At 47.3% G+C, this 26,159-nt stretch overlaps 1 protein-coding gene across 3 annotated transcripts in view; it reads right to left on the reverse strand.

Annotated features, from left to right (window-relative positions):
• The window catches only part of aatkb (apoptosis-associated tyrosine kinase b), a 497,277-nt gene extending 475,742 nt beyond the window's left edge, over window positions 1–21,535 (reverse strand). For all 3 annotated transcript variants that reach the window (XM_070857818.1, XM_070857819.1, XM_070857817.1), the window contains exon 1: window positions 21,243–21,535. In XM_070857818.1, coding sequence (XP_070713919.1) covers window positions 21,243–21,336 — 94 coding nt within the window. In that variant the 5' untranslated portion in view covers window positions 21,337–21,535. The remainder of the gene's footprint in view (window positions 1–21,242) is intronic.
• Between the last annotated feature and the right edge of the window lie 4,624 nt (window positions 21,536–26,159).

A 26,159-nucleotide genomic window follows, 5' to 3' on the forward strand; every position in this document is an offset into this window, starting at 1 on the left:
TCCTAACTCGCACCAAGTCCCGCTCACCCATCACCCCTGTGCTCGCTGACCTACATTGGCTTCCGGTTAAGCACCACCTCGATTTCAAAATTCTCATCCTTGTTTACAAATCTCACCACGGCCTCGCCCCTCCCTATCTCTGTATTCTCCTCCAGCCCCACAACCCGCTGAGATCTCTGCTCTCCTCCAATTTTGGCCTCTTGCGCATCCCCAATTTTAATCGATTCATCATTGGTGCCAGTGCCTTCTGTTGCCTGGGCCCTAAACTCTGGAACTCACTGCCTAAATCTCTCTGCCTCTCTTTCCTCCTTTAAGCCGTTGCTTAAATCTTACCTCTTTCTGCTCTAATTTCTCCTTATGTGGCTCGGTGTCAAATGTTTTGTCTCATAATACTTCTGTGAAGCGCCTTGGGACGCTTTACTATGTTAAAGGCGCTATTATACACACATACACACACAAGTTGTTGTTGTATTACATTTCAGTCTCATTAATTCGTCAAATGTACTTTGCAAGTGTTGAATATTGTTGATAATTTCTCCCAAGTGTTCCTAGGACCAGAACTGATACGACGGCAAAGCTGCTGGCCATGCTAGTGTCTCAACGACTGACGTGAGGGTCCCACACAGCCAGTGGAAGCCCCAAAGCAGACCAACGCTGGCCAGCAGCACACCTGCTAAATATTGAATATTCCCAGTGTCCAGTCTCAGTAAATGGAGCTTTCAGGTTGCATGGCAACCACACGCCACGCGCCAGCAGCACAAGCTTGGTACAAGAGCAAAAGAAAGAAAGGACTTGCATTTATATAGCGCCTTTCACGGCCTCAAAGCGACTTACAGCCAATGAAGTACTTTTTGAAGCATCGTCGCTGTTACAATGTGAGAAATGTGGCAGCCGACGGTGTGCACAGCAAGCTCCCACAAACAGCAATGAGATAAAGAACCTGATCATCTACTTTAGAAAATGATTGAAGGATAACTGTTGGCCAGGGCACCGGCGAGAATGGCCCTGGCTCTTCTTCGAAACTGTGCCGTGGGTTCTTTTAGGTCCTCGGTTTAAGGTCGTATCCAAAAGATGGCACCTCCCACAGTGCAGCACTCCCTCAGCACCGCACTGGAGTTTAAGCAGCTTCAGCTTGTTCTGCTAATGCTGTTTAGCCCTCCAATGATTGCATGGCTCATGGACATTGCAGATAACATTGCTGCTGTAAATGTCAGCGATAGTGACCCGACTAGAAATGCTGTTAGCTTCCACTGAGTTGGGGGGAGGGGTGTGTTGGAGCAGGGAGGGGTAATTACTGAGATGGCGGGGGGGGGGGGGTTGGAGCAGGGAGGGCTAAAACAATTGTACAAACTTAACACACAGAGAGGTTGAAGAGCTTTCTACAACACACCTATAGGAACATTTCATGAATTCCACACCAGAGGTTTTACTATATATCTAACTACTCAGCTGTCCTGATCATTACCGTTATTTTTGCTAATAATGTTCCCCGGTTCAAAGTGACACAGCATCCTTTATTCCCCATCCCGGCAACACTTTGGTTGCTGCTTTTTATGCTATTTTGGCACATTGGCATCTTTTTATAAAGCAACAAACATCAATAGCGCCTTTTATTTACATTCAGGATAATTTGGGATCGGATCCCGATTTTATTTGTGTATCATTACAGATTTGGCAAATCTGCTGCACCTTCCCTAAAAATAGAGAAATTGCAAAGAGAAAGGACATACTTTCCACACTGTGGCTCAAGCAACAGATCTATGGTGACCATTATTTTCAAAATCTGCTCTCAAGCTCGTACAGAAAAAGCACTCTGCCCGTTTTCCCATGGTGTGCAGACGCGTTACCAATCTGTGGGGACCCCTTCCTGAAATTGCCCCCCGGGAAATTGCCCCTCGGGAGCACCGCCGCCTGTTATGTCTGTAATGCACTTCTGAATGACTCCACGAGGCAATGTGTTGTACTTAAACTGTAGTGACCTTGGTCCTTTATTCGTAACTCCAGAGTGAGGCACAAACATGGTGGGCAGCCTTTTATACTGGGCCCTGCACACCTATGCAGGTGACCCTCAGGTCTCCCACCGCAGTGCCCTCTGGTGGACAGCCTCTGCCACAGGGACAGGAAACCCCGGACTCCACCAGTTGCACCCTCTAGTGGTGTCAGCAGAGTATACGCACAGTGTAAACCTTATTGATAGTACATCAGGTAACAAGTCTCCATCTTATGCAACTACACAGTGACTAAACAGAGAGTATATCTATAGTCTGCATATATAACACCACCGCCTGTCGGTGCCTCTGACAGCTTTTGCTCTCGGTACAATCTCTGTGGCTTGGCGTCACAGACACCCTGAAAGGAGGGGGCACTGCCGGTGGCGTCATGCTTTTTTTTAGTCAGCCGACTGGCAGGTCAGGCCGACAATTATGCCCCCGGGTTCAGCCGTGCTGCCAACAGGCAGCCTGGCACCCCACTCTTGGGTGCCAGGCCGTTGGCCCAGCCAAAACAACCAGGGGGCAGGCTATCTTAGATCTGGTCCTGTGTAATGAGACAGGATTAATAAACAATCTCCTAGTAAAGGATCCCCTTGGAATGAGTGATCATAACATGATTGAATTTCAAATTCAGATGGAGGGTGAGCAAGTTGGATCTCTAACCAGCGTACTAAGCTTAAATAAAGGAGACTATGAAGGTATGAGGGCAGAGTTGGGTAAAATGGACTGGGAAAATAGATTAAAGTGTAGGACGGTTGATGAACAGTGGTGTACATTTAAAGAGATATTTCACAACTCTCAAGAAAAATATATTCCAGTGAGGAGGAAAGGAAAGCCAGCCGTGGCTAACTAAAGAAACAAAGGGCGGCATCCGATGAAAAACAAGGGCATACAGAGTGGCCAAAACTAGTGGAAGGACAGAAGATTGGGAAGCTTTTAAAAGCCAGGAAAGAATGACTAAAAAAATGATTAAGAAAGGGAAGATAGACTATGAAAGTAAACTAGCACAAAATATAAAAACAGATAGCAAGAGTTTCTATAGGTATATAAAAAGGAAAAGAGTGGCTAAAGTAAATGTTGGTCCCTTAGAGGACGAGACCGGAGAATTAGTAATGGGGAACATGGAGATGGCAGAAACTCTAAACAAGTACTTTGTATCAGTCTTTACGGTAGAGGACACTAACAATATTCCAACAGTGGAGTGTCAAGGGGCTATAGTGGGGGAGGAACTTAACACAATCACAATCACTAAGGAGGTGGTACTCGGTAAGATAATGGGACTAAAGGCAGATAAATCCTCTAGATCTGATGGCTTGCATCCTAGGGTCTTAAGAGAAGTAGCAGCAGGGATAGTGGATACACTGGTTGTAATTTACCAAAATTCCCTGGATTCTGGGAAGGTCCCAGCAGATTGGAAAACTGCAAATGTAACGCCCCTATTCAAAAAAGGAGGCAGACAAAAAGCAGGAAATTATAGACCAGTTAGTCTAACATCTGTGGTTGGGAAAATGTTGGAGTCCATTATTAAAGAAGCAGTAACAGGACATTTGGAAAAGCAAAATTTGGTCAGGCAGAGTTAGTATGGATTTATGAAGAGGAAGTAAAGTTTGACAAATTTGCTAGAATTCTTTGAGGATGTAATGAACAGGTTGGATAAAGGAGAACCAGTGGATGTGGTGTATTTGGACTTCCAGAAGGCATTTGACAAGGTTCCACACAAAAGGTTACTGCACAAGATAAAAGTTCACGGGGTTGGGGGTAAAATATTAGCATGGATAGAGGATTGGCTAACAAACAGAAAACGGAGAGTCGGGATAAATGGTTCATTCTCTGGTTGGCAACCAGTAACTAGTGGGGTGCCGCAGGGATCAGTGCTGGGACCCCAACTATTTACAATCTATATTAACGACTTGGAAGAAGGGACTGAGTGTAACGTAACCAAGTTTGCTGACGATACAAGGATGGGAGGAAAAGCAATGTGTGAGGAGGACACAACAAACCTGCAAAAGGACATACAGACTAAGTGAGTGGGCAAAAATTTGGCGGATGGAGTATAATGTTGGAAAGTGTGAGGTCATGCGCTTTGGCAGAAAAAATCAAGAGCAAGTTATTACTTAAATGGAGAAAGATTGCAAAGTGCTGCAGTACAGCGGGACCTGGGGGTACTTGTGCATGAAACACAAAAGGTTAGTATGCAAGTACAGCAAGTGATCAGGAAAGCCAATGGAATCTTGGCCTTTATTGCAAAGGGGATGGAGCATAAAAGCAGGGATGTTTTGTTACAGCTGTACAGGGTATTGGTGAGGCCACACCTGGAATACTGCGTGCAGTTTTGGTTTCCATATTTACGAAAGGATATGCTCGCTTTGGAGGCAGTTCAGAGAAGGTTCACTAGGTTGATTCCGGGGATGAGGGGGTTGACTTATGAGGAAAGGTCGAGTAGGTTGGGCCTCGACTCATTGGAACATTGGAATTCAGAAGAATGAGAGGTGATCTTATCGAAAAGTATAAGATTATGAGGGGGCTTGACAAAGTGGGTGCAGAGAGGATGTTTACACTGGTGAGGGGGACTAGAACTAGAGGGCATGATAAGGGGCTGCCCATTGAGAACTGAGATGAGGAGAAATGTCTTCTCTCAGAGGGTTGTGAATCTGTGGAATTGGCTGCCTCAGAGAGCTGTGGAAGCTGGGACATTGAATAAACTTAAGACAGAAATAGACAGTTTCTTAAAGGATAAGGGGATAAGGGGTTATGGGGAGCAGGCGGGGAAGTGGAGCTGAGTCCGTGATCAGATCAGCCATGATCTTATTGAATGGCGGAGCAGGCTCGAAGGGCCGTATGGCCTACTCCTGTTCCTATTTCTTCTGTTCTTATGTGCTTATGAAACCCTCTCTGGTGGCCCAGTGGTTGCCACTGAAGTGGCTGCAGTGTTCGTAGCGGCCCTCCCCTTTAACTGAGGGGGAAAGATTTTGTGACGCGCCAGCGAGGCGCTGGTCAGGGTGGCGGGCCTGCTGCGAGGGCACTTCCATCTTGCAGCCGCCACAGCTTCCGCCAAAAAACAAGCGCGGAATGTGTCTGGTATCTCCGTCCCGTTGACTGGGGTGGAGAAAAGTGTCCAAAAACTGTAGGTGTCGTTGTTTGGGGCAGGGCACAATTCCTGGCCCTTCATGTAGGGCTCAGTTTTGAAGTGCAGTCACGACGGTCACATGGATAATTACAGCAGCCATTCTGCGCACACCACGGCCCCACTAGAGCAATGAGACGAGTGGCTGCTTAACCTGTTTGTGGTGGTAGTTGCTGAGAGAGGAACATTGGGAGGACCTTCTACTCTTCAAATAGTGCCACGGGATTTTTAACATCCATCTGAACTAACAGAAAAGTATGAGGCGATACATTTGTGGTCGGAAGAATGAGGAGAGAAAATACAAGCGAAATGGTCCGATTTTAAAAGGTTGCATGAACAGAAAGACCTTGGGAGTGGTTGCGCACAAATTTTTGAAGGTGGCAGGTTAACAAAGCTGCTAATTAACCATATGGGATCCTGGGCTTTATAAATAGAGGCATAGAGCACAAAAGCCAGGAAGTTATGCTAAACCTGTATAAACACTAGTTCGGCCCCAGCTGGGGTATTGCATCCAATTCTGGGCACAAACACTTTAGGAAGGACATGAAGGCTTTGGAGAGGGTGCAGAAGAGATTTACCGGGATGGTTCCACCTTGGGGAAAAAAAAACAGTAAAAGGGAATTTTATTTGAATGGGGAGAAATTACAACATGCTGAGGTGCAGAGGGACCTGGGGGTCCTTGTGCATGAATCCCAAAAAGTTAGTTTGCAGGTGCAGCAGGTAATCAGGAAGGCGAATGGAATGTTGGCCTTCATTGCGAGAGGGATGGGGTACAAAAGCAGGGAGGTCCTGCTGCAACTGTATAGGGTATTGGTGAGGCCGCACCTGGAGTACTGCGTGCAGTTTTGGTCACCTTACTTAAGGAAGGATATACTAGCTTTGGGGGGGGGGTACAGAGACGATTCACTAGGCTGATTCCGGAGATGAGGGGGTTACCTTATGATGATAGATTGAGTAGACTGGGTCTTTACTCGTTGGAGTTCAGCAGGATGAGGGGTGATCTTATAAGAAACATTTAAAATAATGAAAGGGATAGACAAGATAGAGGCGGAGAGGTTGTTTCCACTGGTCGGGGAGACTAGAACTAGGGGGCACAGCCTCAAAATACGGGGGAGCCAATTTAAAACCGAGTTGAGAAGGAATTTCTTCTCCCAGAGGGTTGTGAATCTGTGGAATTCTCTGCCCAAGGAAGCAGTTGAGGCTAGCTCATTGAATGTATTCAAGTCACAGATAGATAAATTTTTAACCAATAAGGGAATTAAGGGTTATGGGGAGAGGGCGGGTAAGTGGAGCTAAGTCCACGGCCAGATCAGCCATGATCTTGTTAAATGGCGGAGCAGACTCGAGGGGCTAGATGGCCTACTCCTGTTCCTAATTCTTAAGTTCTTATGAGGGATTACAGTTACATGGATAGACTGGAGAAGCTGAGGTTATTCTTCTGGGAGCAGAGAAGGCTAACAGGAAGGCAGAATATTATCTGAATGGTGACCGATTAGGAAAAGGGGAGGTGTAACGAGACCTGGGTGTCATGGTACATCAGTCATTGAAAATTGGCATGCAGGTACAGCAAGGCGGTGAAGAAGACAAATGGTACGTTGGCATTCATAGCTAGGGGATTTGAGTACAGGAGCAGGGAGGTCTTACTGCAGTTGTACAGGGTCTTGGTGAGGCCACACCTTGAATCTTGTGTACAGTTTTGGTCTCCTAATCTGAGGAAGGACATTCTTGCTATTGAGGGAGTGCAGCGAAGGTTCACCAGACTGATTCCTGGGATGGCAGGACTGACACATGAAGAAAGACTGGATCGACTAGGCTTATATTCACTGGAAATTAGAAGAATGAGAGGGGATCTCATAAAAACATATAAAATTCTGACGGGATTGGACAGGTTAGATGCAGGAAGAATGTTCCCGATGTTGGGGAAGTCCAGAACCAGGGGCCACAGTCTAAGGATAAGGGGTAAGCCATTTAGGACCGAGATGAGGAGAAACTGCTTCACTCAGAGAATTGTGAAGCTGTGGAATTCTCTACCACAGAAAGTTGTTGAGGCCAGTTCATTAGATATATTCAAAAGGGAGTTAATGTGGCCCTTACGGCTAAAGGGATCAAGGGGTATGGAGAGAAAACAGGAGTGGGGTACTGAAGTTGCATGATCAGCCATGATCATATTGAATGGTGGTGCAGGCTCGAAGGGCCGAATGGCCTATTCCTGCACCTATTTTCTATGTTTCTATGCAAGAGGGGATTTGATCAAAGTGTTTAAAATCATTAAGGTTTTACATCGAGTACATAAAGAGAAACTGTTTACAATGGATGAAGAGTCGATGACCAGAGGCCACTGATTTAAGGTGATTGGGAGAAGAACCAGAGGCAACATGAGGCAAAGAGTGGTTAGGATTTGGAATGCACTGCCTGATAGGGTGGTGAATACAGATTCAATAGTAGTCATCAAAAGGGAAGTGGATAAATGCTTGAAGGAGAAAAAATTGTCGGGATTTGGGGATCGATCAGGGGAGTGGGACCGACTGGATTGCTCTTAGAGCCAGCGCACTCTCGATGGGCCGAACGGCCTCCTTCCATACTATTCTATGATTCTACAGGGCCTCAGATTAATGACCCAAAATTTTCCACAGTGGGAAACACCGTGAAATACCTTGCAAATATTCACCGCATGAGTACCCTCCTGCGAACACCAACTCCGCTCCTGGGGATTCACTTCCCCAAGCTCTGAAATACAGCATCACCTAGTCAAAAGTAGACAGCATGATCATTGTGTAAGACATTTACTAGTACACAGCGACAGAAATGAAATACAAGGAAGTGGACAAATGCTGAGAAATGCAGAGCATTGATTATGTTGTGGCTCAGTAGGTAGCGCTCTTGCTTCTAAGTCAGAAGGTTGTGGGTTCGAGTCCCACTCCAGGGTCTTAAACACATAAAATATGATTTACATATGGTGATCTTGATGATGCGATGGCTGTAGTCCCTGTGCCTCCTGTAGGCTGATACTCCAGTGCAGTGCTGTATGAGTGCTGTGCTGTCAAAGGTGCCGTCTTTAGGATGAGACATTAAATCGAGGCCCTGTCTCCTCTCTCAGGTGGATGTAGAAGATCCCATGGCACTATTTTGAAAAAGAGCAGGGGAGTTATCCCCGATGTCCTGGCCAATATTTATCCCTCAATCAACATCACTAAAAACAGATTATCGGATCATCATCACATTGCTGTTTGTGGGAGCTTGCTGTGCACAAATTGGCTGCCGTGTTTCCCACATTACAACAGTGACTACACTCCAAAAGTACTTCATTGGCTGTAAAGCGCTTCGAGATGTCCGTGGTGGTCGTGAAAGGTGCTATATAAATGCAAGTCTTTCGTTCTTTAATCTTGCAGACCCCCTGTTATCTCCTTGAAGTTCCCAGTCAATAAGTTTCAAAAACCGGTGTAACACACCACGACAGCGCAGCAGCAACTCCAGATTTAAACTAAGCACTGCAGTATCTGTGCACTTCTGTGAAATGTCAGCTGGAAGAATCTGTGGTGGGGGCGAAGCTGGAAGAAGAATCGAAGCGTTCCGTCTGCTGCCTCCACCACGGAGGAATTCAGTGATGTGAGGATCGGAGGAGCTGTGCACAACCTTAAACAGCGACACAAGCCCAGCGACGGACAGAAATCTGATGGCTGCCTCGTCACCACAGGAATCCGAAGATCGGCTTCGGTTCTGCAAGAAAGGCAGCTCATACACAGGACAACAATACAGCACGGATTTATTTCCTTCCTACCCGAAAAGTGGAGGCCTCCTTTAAAATCAAAAAAGGGATTTAATCGTCCCTTTGAGGCACTGCCGAACAAGAAAATTTAAAACAAATCAAGACTTGGCATTTTATTTCAACAACAACTTGCGTTTATATAGCGCCTTTAACGTAGTGAAACGTCCCACGGTGCCCCACAGGAGTATTATGAGATTTAAAAATTTGACACCGAGCCGCATAAGTAGAAATTAGCGCAGGTGAGCAAAAGCTTGACCAAAAGAGGTAGGTTTTAAGGAGCGTCTTGAAGGAGGAAAGAGAGGTAGAGAGGCGGAGAGGTTTAGGCAGGGAGTTCTAGAGCTTGGGGCCCAGGCAACAGAAGGCACGGCCACCAATGGTTGAGTGATTATAATCAGGGATGCTCAAGAGGGCAGAATTAGAGGAGCGCAGACATTATCATGTCTGTAGTGTACTTATGAATGACTCCACAAGGCAATGTGTTGTACTCAAACTGTAGTGACCTTGGTCCTTTACTCGTAACTCCAGAGTGAGGCACAAGCATGGTGGTTCCCCTTTTATACAGCTCCTGCCACCAGGGCAGGAAATCCCGGTCTCCACCAGTTGCACCCTCTAGTGGTGCCAGCATAGTATATACACAGTGTAAACCTTACTGATAGTACATCAGGTAAACAAGTCTCCATATTATGCAACTATACAGTGACTACACAGAGAGTATATCTATAGTCTGCATATATAACAGACATCTCGGGTGGTTGTGGGGCTGGAGGAGATTACAGAGATAAGGAGGGGCGAGGCCATGGAGGGATTTGACAATAAGGATGAGAATTTTTGAAATCGAGGCGTTGTTTAATCGGATCCCAATGTAGGTCCGAGTGCACAGGGTTGATGGGTGAGCAGGTCTTGGAGCGAGTTAGGACACGAGCAGCCGAGTTTTGGATCACCTCTAGTTTACGTAGGGTAGAATGTGGGAGGTCAGCCAGGAGTGCTTTGGAATATTCACGTCTAGAGGTAACAAAGGCACAGATGAGGGCTTCAGCAGCGGATGAGCTGAGGCAAGGGGGGAGACGGGTGACGTTACGCAGGTGGAAATAGGCAGCCTTAGTTATGCTGCAGATATGTGGGCGAAAACTCATTTCAGGGTCAGATATGACACCAAGGTTGTGAACAATCTGGTTCAGCCTCAGACAGAAGTTGAGGAGAGGGATGGAGTCAGTGGCTAGGGAACGGAGTTTGTGGTGCGGACCGAAAACAATGGCTTCGGTCCCCACGTTATAATGTGGAACAGTGGAATACAGCGCTCAAAATTGTAAAGAAAGCCATCGTTACTTGTTACAGCCCAAAGAAAATGTTTTTTTTTTAAAAAGATCCTTTTTCAAAGGATTAATAGGCACATCTTGACAGGCCTGCCAATACTTGATAGCAGATGGAAACACCCCTGGAATGTAGTTGCGACACACTGTGATATCAACATAGCAGCATGCGACAATTAATAATGCTGCAGTCCACACAGCTAAAATCAACTGGAAAAAAATACGTGGAAGTTAAACTTTCACAGTTTTTACTGAAATTAATACAAAGCACAGATTTGACTGGTTACGGCACACTGGTGTTGCAATGGAAGTATGAGCGCATGGTTGTATGTTGTGTCCTAATTTCTCAATTATATATTCTGCTGTATCTCGCCGATCTGTCGTAGACCTCGCGTAATAATGTGGAATATGTCCGCGCCGTTACCAAGGATAATACATATTCACTTCCATCCCACCTGACTTTGCAACAACAACCCATATGTAGTAAAATGTCCCAAGGCGCTTCACAGGAGCGTTATCAGACAGAATTCGGCACTGAGCCACATAAGGAGATATGAGGGCAGGAGACCAGAAGCTTGGTCAAAGAGGTAAGTTTTAAGGAGCATCTTAAAGGAGGAAAGAGAGGCGGTGAGGTTTAGGGAGGGAATTCTGGAGCTCAGGGCCCAGCACAAGCTGGGACTTCACCTCAGCCAGACCTTTGACTCCAGACCTCACCATCACCTCTACCACGTCTCCTCCCAGCCAGGAGGCATCAAGCAAGGCAGCCAGTGATAGACTGCATCCAACCCTCCCAAATGAACACAGAATCAGTCCCACTATTGGTAGCACCAGAAGAAAGACTTGGATTTATATAGCGCCTTTCACCACCTCAGGACGACCCAAAGCGCTTTACAGCCAATGAAGTACTTTTGGAGTGCAGTCACTGTTGTAATTCAGGAAACGCAGCAGCCAATTTGCACACAGCAAACAGCAATGTGATAATGACCAGATATTCTGTTTTTTTCTTATGTTGGTTGAGGGATAAATATTGGCCCCAAGACACCGGGGATAACTCCCCTGCTCTTCTTCAAAATAGTGCCATGGGATCTTTTACGTCCACCTGAGAGCGCAGACGGGGCCTCGGTTTAGTGTCTCATCTGAAAGACGGCACCTCTGACAGTGCAGCGCTCCCTCAGCACCGCACTGGAGCCTGGATTGTGTGCTCAAGTCTCTGGAGTGGGACATAAATCCATCGCCTTCTGACTCAGAGGCGAGAGTGCTACCCACCGAGCCACAGCTGACACATTGCTGCTCTATTGAGATGATACAGGTATTAGGCTTCACTCTATATTCGGTTTTGGGGATCTAAACTTTGCATCCTGGCCTCTGCACTTTGCCAGTGCTTCCTGGTCCCTGGCCTTGCACGACATCCCTGCAGTTTCCCTACTCGGCTCCTCTGGCGTGGAGGTGACGGGAGACCAGAGACTGGAGGCTGGCTGGGATGGAGTGGGAGGCTGGACTGGAGGGGCTTACAGCACACGTCTAGAACCAACGCACAAAAAACAAAGCAGTCTGCCTTTCCCTGCTCCCGAGGGGAAACTAGACCATGTCACCTATTTTCAGAGAGCCACAGCACCCACCTCTAGCTGCAGATGTCCACGGCCAGAGGAAACGAAGAGCAAGTGAGTAACATCATCATCATCATAGGCAGTCCCTCGAAATCGAGGAAGACTTGCTTCCACACTAAAAATGAGTTCTCAGGTGATTGAACAGTCCAATATGGGAACTATAGTCTCTGTCACAGGTGGGGCAGGGGTTGAAGGAAAGGGTGGGTGGGACTGGTTTGCCGCACGCTCCTTCCGCTGCCTGCGCTTGTTTTCTGCATGCTCTCGGCGATGAGTAACATAAAGGGAGAGGAGAGAAGGTGCGAGAGACAGATAGATTGGGAGCTCCAGGAAGCGTGACAGAGAAACAGAGAAAGAGTAAGTGTGAGCGGCATACAGAGGGAGGAACAGTTGCTGAGACACCGCAAAGGAAAGATTTACAGAGCAAAGGAAAGATTTACAGAGCAAAGGAAAGATTTACAGAGCAAAGGAAAGATTTACAGAGCAAAGGAAAGATTTACAGAGCAAAGGAAAGATTTACAGAACCAGGGAGAGAAAGAACAAAAATAAGAGTTCGAGACAACCAGAAATATAGAGATGACAATAACAGTGTAAGAAAGTCGGATAGAAAAGTGGGGGGGGGGGGGGGGGGGGTGCGGGGAAGAGACAGAAAATGCAAGTGGAAGAGAGACACAAGGTTAAACTGGGAAGCAAGCAGTTACAGGAAGAGAGAGCGAGAATGTTGTGTTTTATTTTAATTGGGTGCTTGGCCACATAATCTAAGCTGACACTTCAGTGCAGTACTGATGGAATGCTGCAATGTCGAAGGTGTCTTCATTTGGATGAAATATTAAACCAAACTCCATCCATCTGCTCAGGTGGAAATTAATGAGCGGAAATTCAAAGGGGAATTCATCAGGTGTCCTGGTCAACTTTCCCTTAAACAGCACTGCCCAAAAAATCTAATTATTTGGTATTTGGCATGTTGCATTTGTCAACATAAAACAGCAGCAACATTTAAAAAAAGAATTAATGGCTTCTCTTCCCGCTCCCGCATCGTTATCTCTCAAGTCCCCCAAGAATCGATCCTCGGCCCTCTCCTCTTTCTCATCGACACACTGCCTCTCGGCGACATCATCCAAAAACACATCAGATTCAACGTGTACACAGACAGCCTTCAGCTCGACCTCACCACCAACTCTCTCAGCCCCTCCACGGCCTCTGATTTATCACGCTGCTTGTCCGACATCTAGTACTGGACCTCCAATTAAATATTGGGAAGACCATTGTCTTCGGGCCCCGCCTCAAACTCCGTTCCCTTGCCACCGACTCCATTCCTCTCCCCAGCATCTGTCTGAGGCTGAACCACACTGCTCGCAACCTTGGTGTCATATTTAACCCTGAGTGGAGCTTCTGACCTCATATTCTCTCTATCACCAATACTGCCTACTTCCACCTCAGTATTATTATCAGTCTCCACTCCTGCCTCAGCTCATCTAGTCCTGAAACCTTCATCCATCTCTTTGTTACATCCTCTGTAAACTTGAGCTTATCCAAAATGCTGCTGTCCATCTCCTAACCAAATCTCGTTCACCCATCACCCCTGTGCTCCTGATCCAGCAACGTCTCGATTATAAAATTATCATCCTGGCGTTCAAATCCCTCCATGGCCTCACCCCTCCCGATCTCTGTAACCTCCTTCAGCCCTACAACCCTCTGAGATCTCTGCGGCCTCTAATTCCAGCTTCTTGAGCATCCTCAATTTTCATCTCTCCACCATTGGCAGCTGTGCCTTCAGCTGCCTCGGCCCTAAGCTTTGGAATTCTCTCCCTAAACCTCTCTCCTCCTTTACCTTGCTCCTAAAACCGACCTCTTTCACCAACCTGTCTTAACATCTCCTTACGTGGCTCAGTGTCAAACTTTGAATGATAATGCTCCTGTGAAGTGCAGTGGGATGTTTTTACTCTGTTAAAGGCTTTGACTCCCCAAAGCCTTTCCATTATCTACAAGGCACAAGTCAAGAGTGTGATGGAATACTCTCCACTTGCCTGGATGAGTGCAGCTCCAAAAGCACTCAAGAAGCTCGACACGATCCAGGACAAAACAGCCCGCTTGATTGGCCCCCCATCCATCACCTTCAACATTCACTTCCTCCACCACCGGTGCACCATGGCTGCAGTGTGTACCATGTATAAGATGCACTGCAGCAACTCACCCAAGCTTCTTTTGACAGCACCTCCCAAACCCACGACCTCTACCATCTCATCATCATAGGTGTCTCGCGAAGGGAGGATGACTTGCTTCCACGCCAAAAAGGGATGAGTTCACAGGTGTTTCAATGAAGGACCTAATATTCCAGATCCCGAACTACATCTTGAAGGGTAGAAGTCACCTTTGTGTGGATTTTTTTAACGTGTGGTTGCCGTTGCACACCAGCCAACACACGGGCTTGACAGAGAGCTAGGTCTTGGTCCAGTGGCAAGGATTAACCAAGACGACTGGAGACCAGCTCTGCTGCACAGACCTAGTGCGCACACGTAGCGCAGTGTGGGCTGGCCCATGTTGCCCCTGGGCCTTCGCCTCTTCTGGGCCCCGAACTCACGCCTCTCCTGGGCCCCGGTCACTTCCTTCGACAAGCCCTTGCCGCTCCTTCACCCCGGCCTCGCCATTCCTGCTGTACCTGACCGCACTGCGCATGGGAACACCTGCGAGTTCCCCTCCAAGTTACACACCATCCTGACTTGCAAATATATCACCGTTCCTTTATGGGTCAAAATCCTGGAACTCCCTCCCTAACAGCACTGTGGGAGCACCTTCACCACACGGACTGCAGCGGTTCAAGAAGACGGCTCACCACCTTCTCAACGGCAAATAGGGATGGGCAATAAATGCCGGCCTTGCCAACGACACCCACATCCCAGCAACGAATAAGAAAAATATATAAACATAAGTTGTTATTGTTGTTACAAAGCACTTTGACATATGATAAGCCACGATATAATTGCAAGCTATTTCTTCTGCCACACCTCAATAACATCAAAATATCAAACAGAGGGCATTAAAATAATATAATTGGACATGCATTCTCACTGCTACCATTTTGATGGTTGACCTAAAAATAGAGACGGTTGTAAGAATTGTCATTCATCCTTTGAAGATAACTATTTTCTCTCCCAATTCAACATTGCAGGCCAATTAAACCCCAAAGGCATACAAAAGTCTTTCAAAGGCAGTGAAGACCAGACGATTATGGATTTTAAATGGGTTAACACCTCCAATAAAATAGCAGACAGACAAATGTCAAATGAATACTTTAGGTCTATCTGCTATTATCACCAACAGTAATTTCTAACCCCACCTTCGCAGAGATATTGGTTTCTAAAGTAAGAAAGAAGTTGTAACAAAAGGGAACTTTCCTCAGGAAATTGTTCAATCCGTATTTCTTAGTAGCATTATCCATAACTGTGTAATGTAATAGGCAATTTCCAAGGTGGCTGACATCACCAATGGACAGTGATGCAGTCGCTCCACTAAAGGACAAAAATCCAAAATGTGCCAAAACATATCGGGCTAGAAATTCAGGCCCGCCAGAAAACTGGTGCGTCGGGTGAGGTAGCTGTTTCGCGAAATTTAGCTCTTTGTCGTTTTTTTTCAGGCGGACCGGAGGTCGGTCATAATAGGGGCGTAATGGAGCGGTGAGCGGAAGATCGAGAGGGGCGGAAGTAAAGGCGGGGCAGAGTCTCCGCCGCTGTCAATCATCAGCGGAACGGTGATGACGTCATGACGCGTGTGCGCGTCACCGCGGCTCGCCCCTTCACTTAAAGGGGAGAGCCTTCTCCATTTAAAAACTTCGGTCCACTGGGCTGCCAGGGAGGGTTTCGAAGAGGGGGTGCCAGACTGCCTGTTAGTGGCACGGCTGAACCCGGGGGGGGGCATAATTGTCGGCCCGACCCGGCAGTCGGCCGACAAAAAAATAACATGGCGGCCACGGCAGTGCGCCCTCGCCTTTAATAACCGCCGCGCTGCCGTGTCTCACACACACTGAAAGCAAGGTGCACCGACAGAAAAAGCTGTCGGGGCTCCACGACGGATCTACAACTTCTCAAGCTGAATTTTGCTGGAGGTCCGGGAGATCGGCGCACTTAGGAGGGGCCGGAGCAGTGGGGCGGAAGTGGGGACCACCAGAAAAACCCCCGAGGTGAACTTCGCGAGCGGCAGCCACTCGACTCTGCCGCTCTCCGATGGTAAAAGGCTTCTTTGGGAGGCTGAATTTCGGCTCCATCACTTATCATCATCATCATCGTAGGCAGTCCCTCGAAATCGAGGATGACTTGCTTCCACTCTAAAAGTGAGTTCTCAGGTGACTGAACAGTCCAATACGGGAATTACAGTCTCCGTCACAGGTGGGACAGACAGTGGTTGAAGGAAAGGGTGGGTGGGGAGTCTGGTTTGCCGCACGATCCTTCCGCTGTCTGCGCTTGATTTCTGCATGCTCTCGGCGACGAGACTCGAGGTGCTCAGCGCCCTCCCGGATGCTCTTCCTCCACTTAGGGCATTCTTTGGCCAGGGACTCCCAGGTGCCGGTGGGGATGTTGCATTTTATCAGGGAGGCTTTGCGGGTGTCCTTGAAACATTTCCTCTGCCCACCTGGGGCTCGCTTGCCATGTAGGAGTTCAGAGTGGAGCGCTTGCTTTAGGAGTCTTGTGTCAGGCATGCGAACAATGTGGCCCGGCCAACGGAGCTGGTCGAGTGTGGTCAGTGCTTCAATGCTGGGGATGTTGGCCTGATCGAAGACGCCTGATTGGTGCGTCTGTCCTCCCAGTGGATTTGCAGGAGCTTGCGGAGACATCGCTGGTGGTGTTTCTTCAGCGATTTGAGGTGTCTACTGTAAATGGCCCAGGTCTCTGAGCCATACAGGAGGGCGGGTATCACTACTGCCCTGTAGGCCCTCAAATCTGTCACCAAGCATCACTTATACACACTGCCCAATATCTCAAAGTAGAAATGTGCATCCATCTTTGCTATGAACAGAAAATGCTGTAAACACTCAGCGGGTCAGGCAGCATCTGTGGAAAGAGAAACAGAGTTAACGTTTCAGGTCGATGACTCTTTGTCAGGACACGTATTAGGGAAGAGTGATCTGAGGAATGCTCATCGACCTGAAACAACAACTCTGTTCCTCTCGCCACACATGCTGCCTGGTCTGCTGAGTGTTTTCCAGCATTTTATGTTTTCATATTAGATTTCCAGAATCCACAGTATTTTGCTTTTATATTAACATGTTTGTCCACACCTGCAATTTTATATAGTCGTGATATTTATTAGTGTTCAACTTTACTGACTGATCTCTGGTGTTACATGGAACAAGTAAATTATGGTGTTAGTCCATGGTGTTATTGCAAAGGGGATGGAGTATAAAAGTAGGGAAGTCTTGCTACAGCTATATAGGGTATTGGTGAGGCCACACCTGGAATACTGCGTGCAGTTTTGGTTTCCATATTTACGAAAGGATATATTTGCTTTGGAGGCAGTTCAGAGAAGGTTCACTAGGTTGATCCCGGGGATGAGGGGGTTGAATTATGAGGAAAGGTTGAGTAGGTTGGGCCGCTATTCATTGGAATTCAGAAGAATATGAGGTGATCTTATCGAAACGTATAAGATTATGAGGAGGCTTGACAAGGTGGATGCAGAGAGGATGTTTCCACTGATGGGGGAGACCAGAACTAGAGGGCATGATCTTAGAATAAGGGGTCTCCCATTTAAAACAGAGATGAGGAGAAATTTCTTCTCTCGGAGGGTTGTAAATCTGTTGAATTCGCTGCCTCAGAAAGCTGTAGAAGCTGGGACATTGAATAAATTTAAGACAGAAATAGACAGTTTCTTAAACAGTAAGGGAATAAGGGGTTATGGGGAGCGGGCGGGGAAGTGGAGCTGCTTCCATGGTCGGATCAGCCATGATCTTATTGAATGGTGGAGCAGGCTCGAGTGACCGTATGGCCTATTTCTTATGTTCTTATATTTTTATACATGTAACAACATGGGCCGAAGAGAGCATTGGGAAAAATGGTGTCAATCGGTTTTCAGGCGCCACAGCACTCTCAAGCTCTCTCCCGCCCCCAATTTAAAACATCTCCCCAAACCCCGCCGCCCCCCCCCCCCCCCAACCACCACCCCCAGCCATTTCACTCAGTCAGCCAACCCGCTGCTTGATGTGACGTTAAACCAAGCCCTCCATCTGCTCTCTCTGGTGGCACTATAACGAAGAAGAGCAGGAGAGTTATGCCCAGTGGCCTGGCCAATATTTATCCCTCAAGCAACATCACTAAAAGTGATTGTCTGGTCATTATCACATTCCTGTTTTTGGGAGCTTGCTGTGCGCAAATTGGCTGTCGCGTTTCCTACATTACAACAGCGACTACAATTCAAAAGGTACTTCATTGGCTGTAAAGCACTTTGGGAGGTCCTGAGGTTGTGAAAGGCGCTATATAAATGCAAGTCTTTCTTTCCTCCTTCGCTCTCCCTATACAAGTGCTCCACTCCACCCTGCCGAGACACTCCCAGAGTGCTCCAGTTACCACTCTTTCCTACCTTCTGCCAGAGAGCAATGGCAGCATGGGCCTTTCATTCTATGCCTCGGGTTGTTTTATTAGACACTTTAAATGGAAGCTGCCTGGAGCTCAGCCCGAGACCGAAGCGAGTGAGAGCCAGGCTGATCGAACCGGTGAAGTCCATCTGAAAGTGGAACCTGAAGTAACTCAAGGCAAGACCCGACACTGACCAATAATATTGTCTGTCGGAAGATTCGCTTGGGCTTATTTGGCTCACATTTTGTCAAATTCCAACACCGCACAATATGTATAGTACAGACTGCGACAGCAAATAAAATATTTAATAATGAATTGTAAAATATTGCAGAACAGCTTTGAGAAAGAGGGATTAGCAGGAGCAACATTGACAAGTTGGTGTGACTTTCATACAATTAAAAATCCAGTGTAGCATTTATGCAACTGTGACACACATGTCTTTATGTGAAACTATCGCATGTTATCAGCACAGATTTGTTTATGCAACTGCAGTACATCAACAGTACAAATGTCTTCATTTATCTAGCTGTGGAGAGGAGCATACTATATTCATTGATGTATTTGTTCGACTTTTTGGACTAGGCTTTCCATTATTATCGCTATCGCCCAAAAATGAGCGATATTTCCGGCGTTGGTGGTTGTTTTATTTTTCAGGATCGCCAGGAATCGCCCATTTTAAAAGCCGCTAGTTTCGCCTTTTTAATTTGGCCACTAGCCTTAGCGATGTGAAATGGGCAATAGCGATGTATTCAGTCGTGCAAGGCTGGCATCCATAGCAATGGTCGTGCTGCGCATGCACGTTTTTTTTTTGCACGTGAGGAATACCACGCCGGTAGATGCAGTAGTATATAATTATATTTTTTAAATAGGTACTCTAAAAACTTGCTTTAAGTTAAATACGGCAACTGAATGGGAAAATAACGAGTCCTGCAATAAAACCACATTTACCATGAGTTAGATTTCAGTTGACACATGCTTTGCTGTTGTTTTCGAATCAAATCTCTCTCTGTTATTTGCAGCATTAGATAGTTTGATCAAGCATCATGTCAGGAAAGCATAAACCTGAACCCCCCCACACACCATTTACACTTTGTAAACCACACCAGCGGCTCAAAGACTGAAATCCTTATCGTTAGAAAGTGTAATCTGATGTTGCTGCTTTTGGGCTGGGGAGGGGGGGGGGGGGGGGGATGATGTCATCCCTGTATCTTGGAACTTCACTGCTTCCTAGCATCAGATCAGGTGCAGTGTTTGCTGGGCCACTATTCTCCCTTATATCCTCCCCCCCCCCCCCATCTCCCTCACTCTCCCCCTCCCCCCCCTCTCCCCTCCCCAACCCCTTCTCCCGTTCTCTCTACCCTCATCCTCTCCCCCCCTCACCCTCATCCAATCCGCCTCCCCCTCCCCATCCCCCTCACCCACCACCCCTCTCCCCTCCCTCTCTCTCCCCCTTATCCTCCCCTCCCCACCCACCCCCCCCCCCCCCACCATCTCCCCTCCCCCTCTCTCCCCCTTATCCTCCCCTCCCCACCCACCCCCCCACCATCTCCCCTTCCCCTCATCCTCCCCATTTCCCCTCCCCTCCCTCTCCCCTCATCCTCCCCATCCCTCCCTCTCTCTCCCCCAGAACCGAGATGTGCCTGCCGAATAACAACACTGAATTAGTGCCATTGCCCGAAGATAAGGCAGCATCACTTAGGAGAGGGTGCAATGCTTATTGTGGGGTCCTTTGAAAAGACACAATGTGTACCGACACTGGGTGGGCATGAAAGGAGATAACGACTCGCTCTCTGTGCAATAAAGGATGAAGCAGGGGGTGTTTGCACACCAAACAACAGAGGATGCGATCTCCCCCTGAACCCCCCCCCCCCAAACTACTGACAACTGCAGCTCCAGCTGCTGCCCGCACATGCGCACTCGCCCACACAATGTGTTTAATGTGTGTTTTAAGATGCTGGGAAGAGGAAGGTTTCTTATTTCATGCGGTTTGATACTGGCAGTCACTGGGGAAAAGCTGCCTCGCACCATCTGAGCAGGAGAGGCTTTACCGGCACATTTCCCCACCGAATCACCGCGGCATTTTGCTGCACTCAATGCATTTATATATTTTTAAAACTACTGATTTGCCTTTGCAGAGATGCGAGGAGATGAGAGGACCCAACGCGTTTAGATCTGCATCGCCATGTCGCACAATTCATTCCCATCACACGCACACATAACCCAATAGATTGGCTGCTATAAATAGAGAGAGAGAGAGAGAGAAGGGGACAGGAGGAGAGAGAGAAGAGGAGAAAAAGGGGAGAGAGCGAGAGAAGGAAAGAGGACACGAGGAGAGAGAGAGAAGCGGAGAAAGAAGGGGAGAGAAGAAAATGGGACACGAGGAGAGAGGGAGGGAGAGAGAGAGAGAGAGAAGGGGGGAGAGAGAGAGAGAGAGAGAGAAGGGGGGAGAGAGAGAGAGAGAAGGGGACACGAGGAGAGAAAGAAGGAGAGCGAGAAAAGGAAAGGGGACACGAGGAGAGAGAGAAGGGGAGAAAGAAGGGGAGAGAGAGAATGAAAGGGGACACGAGGAGAGAGAGAAGGGGAGAGAGAGAAGGGGACACGAGGAGAGAGAAGGGGAGAGAGGGAATGAGACGAGGGAAAGAGGAAAGAGAGCGGACTAACAGTCAGCAGCGACAGGGTTAAGCTGCTGCAGGCAGGCAGCGACAGGTACCCTTCCTGGCTCAGCTGGGCTGAGAGGAGGAGAGACGCTGGTTTTTACCGTCTTATATTTTGGTAACTATTGCATTGCAAATATAAAAGATTTTCAGAGAAAGAAAAAAAATCACAGCAGTTGCAAATCGAGTGTGAGAGAGAGAGAGAATGCCCTTGTTGTGATATTACTCACCCGGGTCGAAATGGGAACTGAAAGCCAGGCTAGGATTGCAGAGTCCCGACCACAGGAGCAGCCAGACAAACCTCAGATACACACACGTCCTCATCCTTTTTACTATCAGTGACAGGTCTTGTCCAGAGAGAAATAACTTCAATTAGCAAAACACAAAAAAAAAAATCCTGCCTGCCAGCAACGATCACATTGAAATAAACTCCATGCACCAGCTCTAGGTTTTTGCAAAGATGCCCGTGCAGTGGGGTTTGGTGTTGTTGATGATGATGATGATGTTAAGCCTCTTGCTTCCCTCCGCCTGGCAGCGCCGAGGTCCTGCACTCAGCCATGGCGCTGCTGGATGTGTCGGAGTGCCGCTGGCCGCTCTGGCTCAGCTCCGCGTGCCCGTGCCATCCACCCCGGGGCCGCGCAATTGTGTACGCGCTCGACGGGAGCGCGCCTCCCTCTCTCTCTCTCTTTCTCTTTCCCTTTCCCATTCCCACCTTCCCTTGCTCCAATGCAACTGCTCAGCTGCTGCCCCTTGGCCCAAAGGGTTACAATCTGGAATGCATTGCCTACATTACACAACAGCAACTTGTATTTACTTATATAGCGCCTTTCACGTCCCAAGGCGCTTCACAGCAGTGTTATAAGACAAAACAAATAAATTTGACACATAAGAAATTACGGCACATCACACATAGAAACATAGAAAATAGGTGCAGCAGAAGGCCATTCGGCCCTTCGAGCCTGCACCACCATTCAATAAGATCATGGCTGATCATTCACCTCAGTACCCCTTTCCTGCTTTCTCTCCATACCCCTTGATCCCTTAAGCCATAAGGGCCATATCTAACTCCCTCTTGAATATATCCAATGAACTGGCATCAACAACTCTCTGTGGCAGGGAATTCCACAGGTTAACAACTCTCTGAGTGAAGAAGTTTCTCCTCATCTCAGTCCTAAATGGCTTACCCCTTATCCTTAGATTATGTGCCCTGGTTCTAGACTTCCCCAACATCGGGAAGAGTCTTCCTGCATCTAACCTGTCCAGTCCCGTCAGAATTTTATATGTTTCTATGAGATCCCCTCTCATCCTTCTAAACTCCAATGAATACACGCCCAGTCTATCCAGTCTCTCCTCATATGTCAGTCCTGCCATCCTGGGAATCAGTCTGGTGAACCTTCACTGCACTCCCTCAATAGCAAGAACATCCTTCCTCAGATTAGGAGACCAAAACTGAACATAATATTCCAAGTGAGGCCTCACTAAGGTCCTGTACAACTGCAGTAAGACCTCCCTGCTTCTATACTCAAATCCCCTAGCTATGAAGGCCAACATACTATTTGCCTTCTTCACTGCCTGCTTTACCTGCATGCCAACTTTCAATGACTGATGTACCATGACACCCAAGTCTCGTTGCACCTCCCTTTTTCTAAATCTGCCGCCATTCAGATAATATTCTGCTTCATGTTTTTGCCACCAAAGTGGATAACCTCACATTTATCCACATTATACTGCATCTGCCACGCGTTGGCCCACTCACCTAACCTGTCTAAGTCACCCTGCAGCCTTTTAGCATCCTCCTCACAGCTCACACCACCACCCAGCTTAGTGTCATCTGCAAACTTGGAGATATTACATTCAATTCCTTCATCCAAATCATTAATGTATATTGTAAATAGCTGGGGTCCCAGCACTGAGCCCTGCTGCACCCTATTAGTCACTGCCTGCCATTCTGAAAAGGACACGTTTATCCCGACTCTCTGCTTCCTGTCTGCCAACCAGTTCTCTATCCAGGTCAGTACACTACCCTGAATAACATGTGCTTTAATTTTGCACACCAATCTCTTGTGTGGGACCTTGTCAAAAGCCTTTTGAAAGTCCAAATACACCACATCGACTGGTTCTCCCTTGTCCACTCAACCAGTTACATCCTCAAAAAATTCTAGAAGATTTGTCAAGCAGGATTTCCCTTTCATAAATCCATGCTGACTTGGACCGATCCCGTCACTGCTTTCCAAATGTGCTGCTATTTCATCTTTAATAATTGATTCCAACATTTTTCCCACTACCAATGTCAGGCTAACCACTCTATAATTACCCGTTTTCTCTCTCCCTCCTTTCTTAAAAAGTGGCGTTAAATTAGCTACCCTCCAGTCCATAGGAACTGATCCAGAATCGATAGACTGTTGGAAAATGATCACCAATGCATCCACTATTTCTAGGGCTATTTCCTTAAGTACTCTGGGATGCAGACCATCAGGCCCCGGGGATTTATCGGTCTTCAATCCCATCAATTTCCCTAACACAATTTCCTGCCTAACAAGGATTTCCTTCAGTTCCTCCTTCTCACTAGACCCTCGGTCCCCTAGTATTTCCGGAAGGTTATTTGTGTCTTCCTTCGTGAAGACAGAACCAAAGTATTTGTTTAACTGGTCCTCCATTTCTTTGTTCCCCTTTATAAATTCACCTGAATTTGACTGCAAGGGACCTACGTTTGTTTTCACTAATCTTTTTCTCTTCACATATCTATAGAAGCTTTTGCAGCGAGTTTTTATGTTCCCAGCAAGCTTCCTCTCATACTCTATTTTCCCCCTCCTAATTAAACCCTTTGTCCTCCTCTGCTGTATTATAAAATTCTCCCAGTCCTCAGGTTTGCTGTTTTTTCTGCCCAATTTATATGCCTCTTCCTTGGATTTAACACTATCCCTAATTTCCCTTCTTAGCCACGGTTGAGCCACCTTCCCCGTTTTATTTTTACTCCAGATAGGGATGTTGAAGTTATTGACGTTCATCCATGTGATCTTTAAATGTTTGCCATTGCCCATCCACTGTCAACCCTTTAAGTATCGCTCACCAGTCTATTGTAGCCAATTCACGTCTCATACCATCGAAGTTACCTTTCCTTAAGTTCAGGACCCTAGTCACTGAATTAACTGTGTTGCTCTCCATTTTAATAAAGAATTCTACCATATTATGGTCACTCTTCCCCAAATGGCCTCACACAACAAGATTGCTAATTAGTCCTTTCTCATTACACATCACCCAGTCTAGGATGACCAGCCCTCTAGTTGGTTCCTCGACATATTGGTCTGGAAAACCATCCCTAATACACTCCAGGAAATCCTCCTCCACCGCATTGCTACCAGTTTGGTTAGCTCAATCAATATGTAGATTAAAATCGCCCATGATAACTGCTGTACCTTTATTGCATGCATCCCTAATTTCTTGTTTGATGCTGTCATCAACCTCACCACTACTGTTTGGTGGTCTGTACACAACTCCCACTAGCGTTTTCTGCCCTTTGGTATTCCGTAGCTCCACCCATACCGATTCCAAATCATCCAAGCTAATGTCCTTCCTTACTATTGCATTAATTTTCTCTTTAACCAGCAATGCCACCCACCTCCTTTTCCTTTCTGTCTATCCTTCCTAAATGTTGAATACCCTTGGATGTTGAGTTCCCAGAATTGGTCACCTTGGAGTCATGTCTCCGTGATGCCGATTACATCATACCCGTTAACTGCTATCTGCGCAGTTAATTCGTTCAACTTATTCCGAATACTCCTCGCATTGAGGCACAGAGCCTTCAAACTTGTCCTTTTAACACACTTTGCCCCTTTAGAATTTTGCTGTAATGTGGCCCTTTTTGCTTTTTGCCTTAGGTTTCTCTGCCCTCCACTTTTACTCATCTCCTTTCTGTCTTTTGCTTTTGTCTCCATTTTGTTTCCCTCTGTCTCCCTGCATAGGTTCCCATCGCCCTGCCATATTAGTTTAACCCCTCCCCAACACCACTAGCAAACACCCCCCCAGGACATTGGTTCCGGTCCTGCCGAAGTGCAGACCGTCCGGTTTGTACTGGTCCCACCTCCCCCAGAACCAGTTCCAATGTCCCAGGAATTTGAATCCCTCCCTTCTGCACTACTCCTCAAGCCACGTATTCATCTGAGCTAGCCTGCAATTCCTACTCTGACTAGCACGTGGCACTGGAACAATCCTGAGACTACTACTTTTGAGGTCCTAATTTTTAATTTAGCTTCTAGCTCCCTAAATTCGTCTTGTAGGACCTCATCCCGTTTTTTACCTATATCATTGGTACCTTTCTGCACCACGGCAACTGGCTGTTCACCCTCCCCCTTCAAAATGCCCTGCACCCGCTCCGAGACATCCTTGACCCTTGCACCAGGGAGTCAACATACCATCCTGGAGTCTCGGTTGTGGCCGCAGAAACGTCTATCTATTCCCTTTACAATTGAATTCCTTATCACTATAGCTCTCCCACTCTTTTTCCTGCCCTCGTGTGCAGCAGGGCCACCCACGGTGCCATGAACTTGGCTGCTGCTGCTCTCCCCTGATGAATCATCCCCCTCAATAGTACCCAAGGCGGTGTATCTGTTTTGCAGGGGGATGACCGCAGGGTACCCCTGCACTACCTTCCTTCCACTGCTCTTCCTGTTGGTCACCCATCCCCTATCTGGCTGTGTACCCTTTACCTGCTGTGTGGTCAACTCGCTAAACGTGCTATTCACGACATCCTCAGCATCGTGGCTGCTCCAGAGTAAATCCACTGCCGCAATGCGGTCTGTCAGGTGCTGTAGGCGGATGCACTTCCCGCATATGTATTCCCTGACTTCCCACATAGCACATGAGGAGCATAACACGTGTCCAAGCTCTCCTGCCATGACTTAACCCTTAGATTAACTTAATTTGGCAACAACAATGCTAAAAGGTTACTTACAAAAGCTTGGTCAAAGAGAACACAAGAACACAAGACATTTCCTCTCTTATTGTCTATTCTATTCAGCCTATTTGGAAGGCCTTATATTTTTTTTCCTACATAAGAACATAAGAAATAGGAGCAGGAATAGGCCATTTGGACTCAGCTCCACTTCCCTGCCCACTCCCTATAACTCTTAATTCCCTTATCGCTCAAA

The sequence above is a fragment of the Pristiophorus japonicus genome, chromosome 16, assembly GCF_044704955.1.
Source record: "Pristiophorus japonicus isolate sPriJap1 chromosome 16, sPriJap1.hap1, whole genome shotgun sequence".
NCBI lineage: Eukaryota > Metazoa > Chordata > Chondrichthyes > Pristiophoridae > Pristiophorus > Pristiophorus japonicus.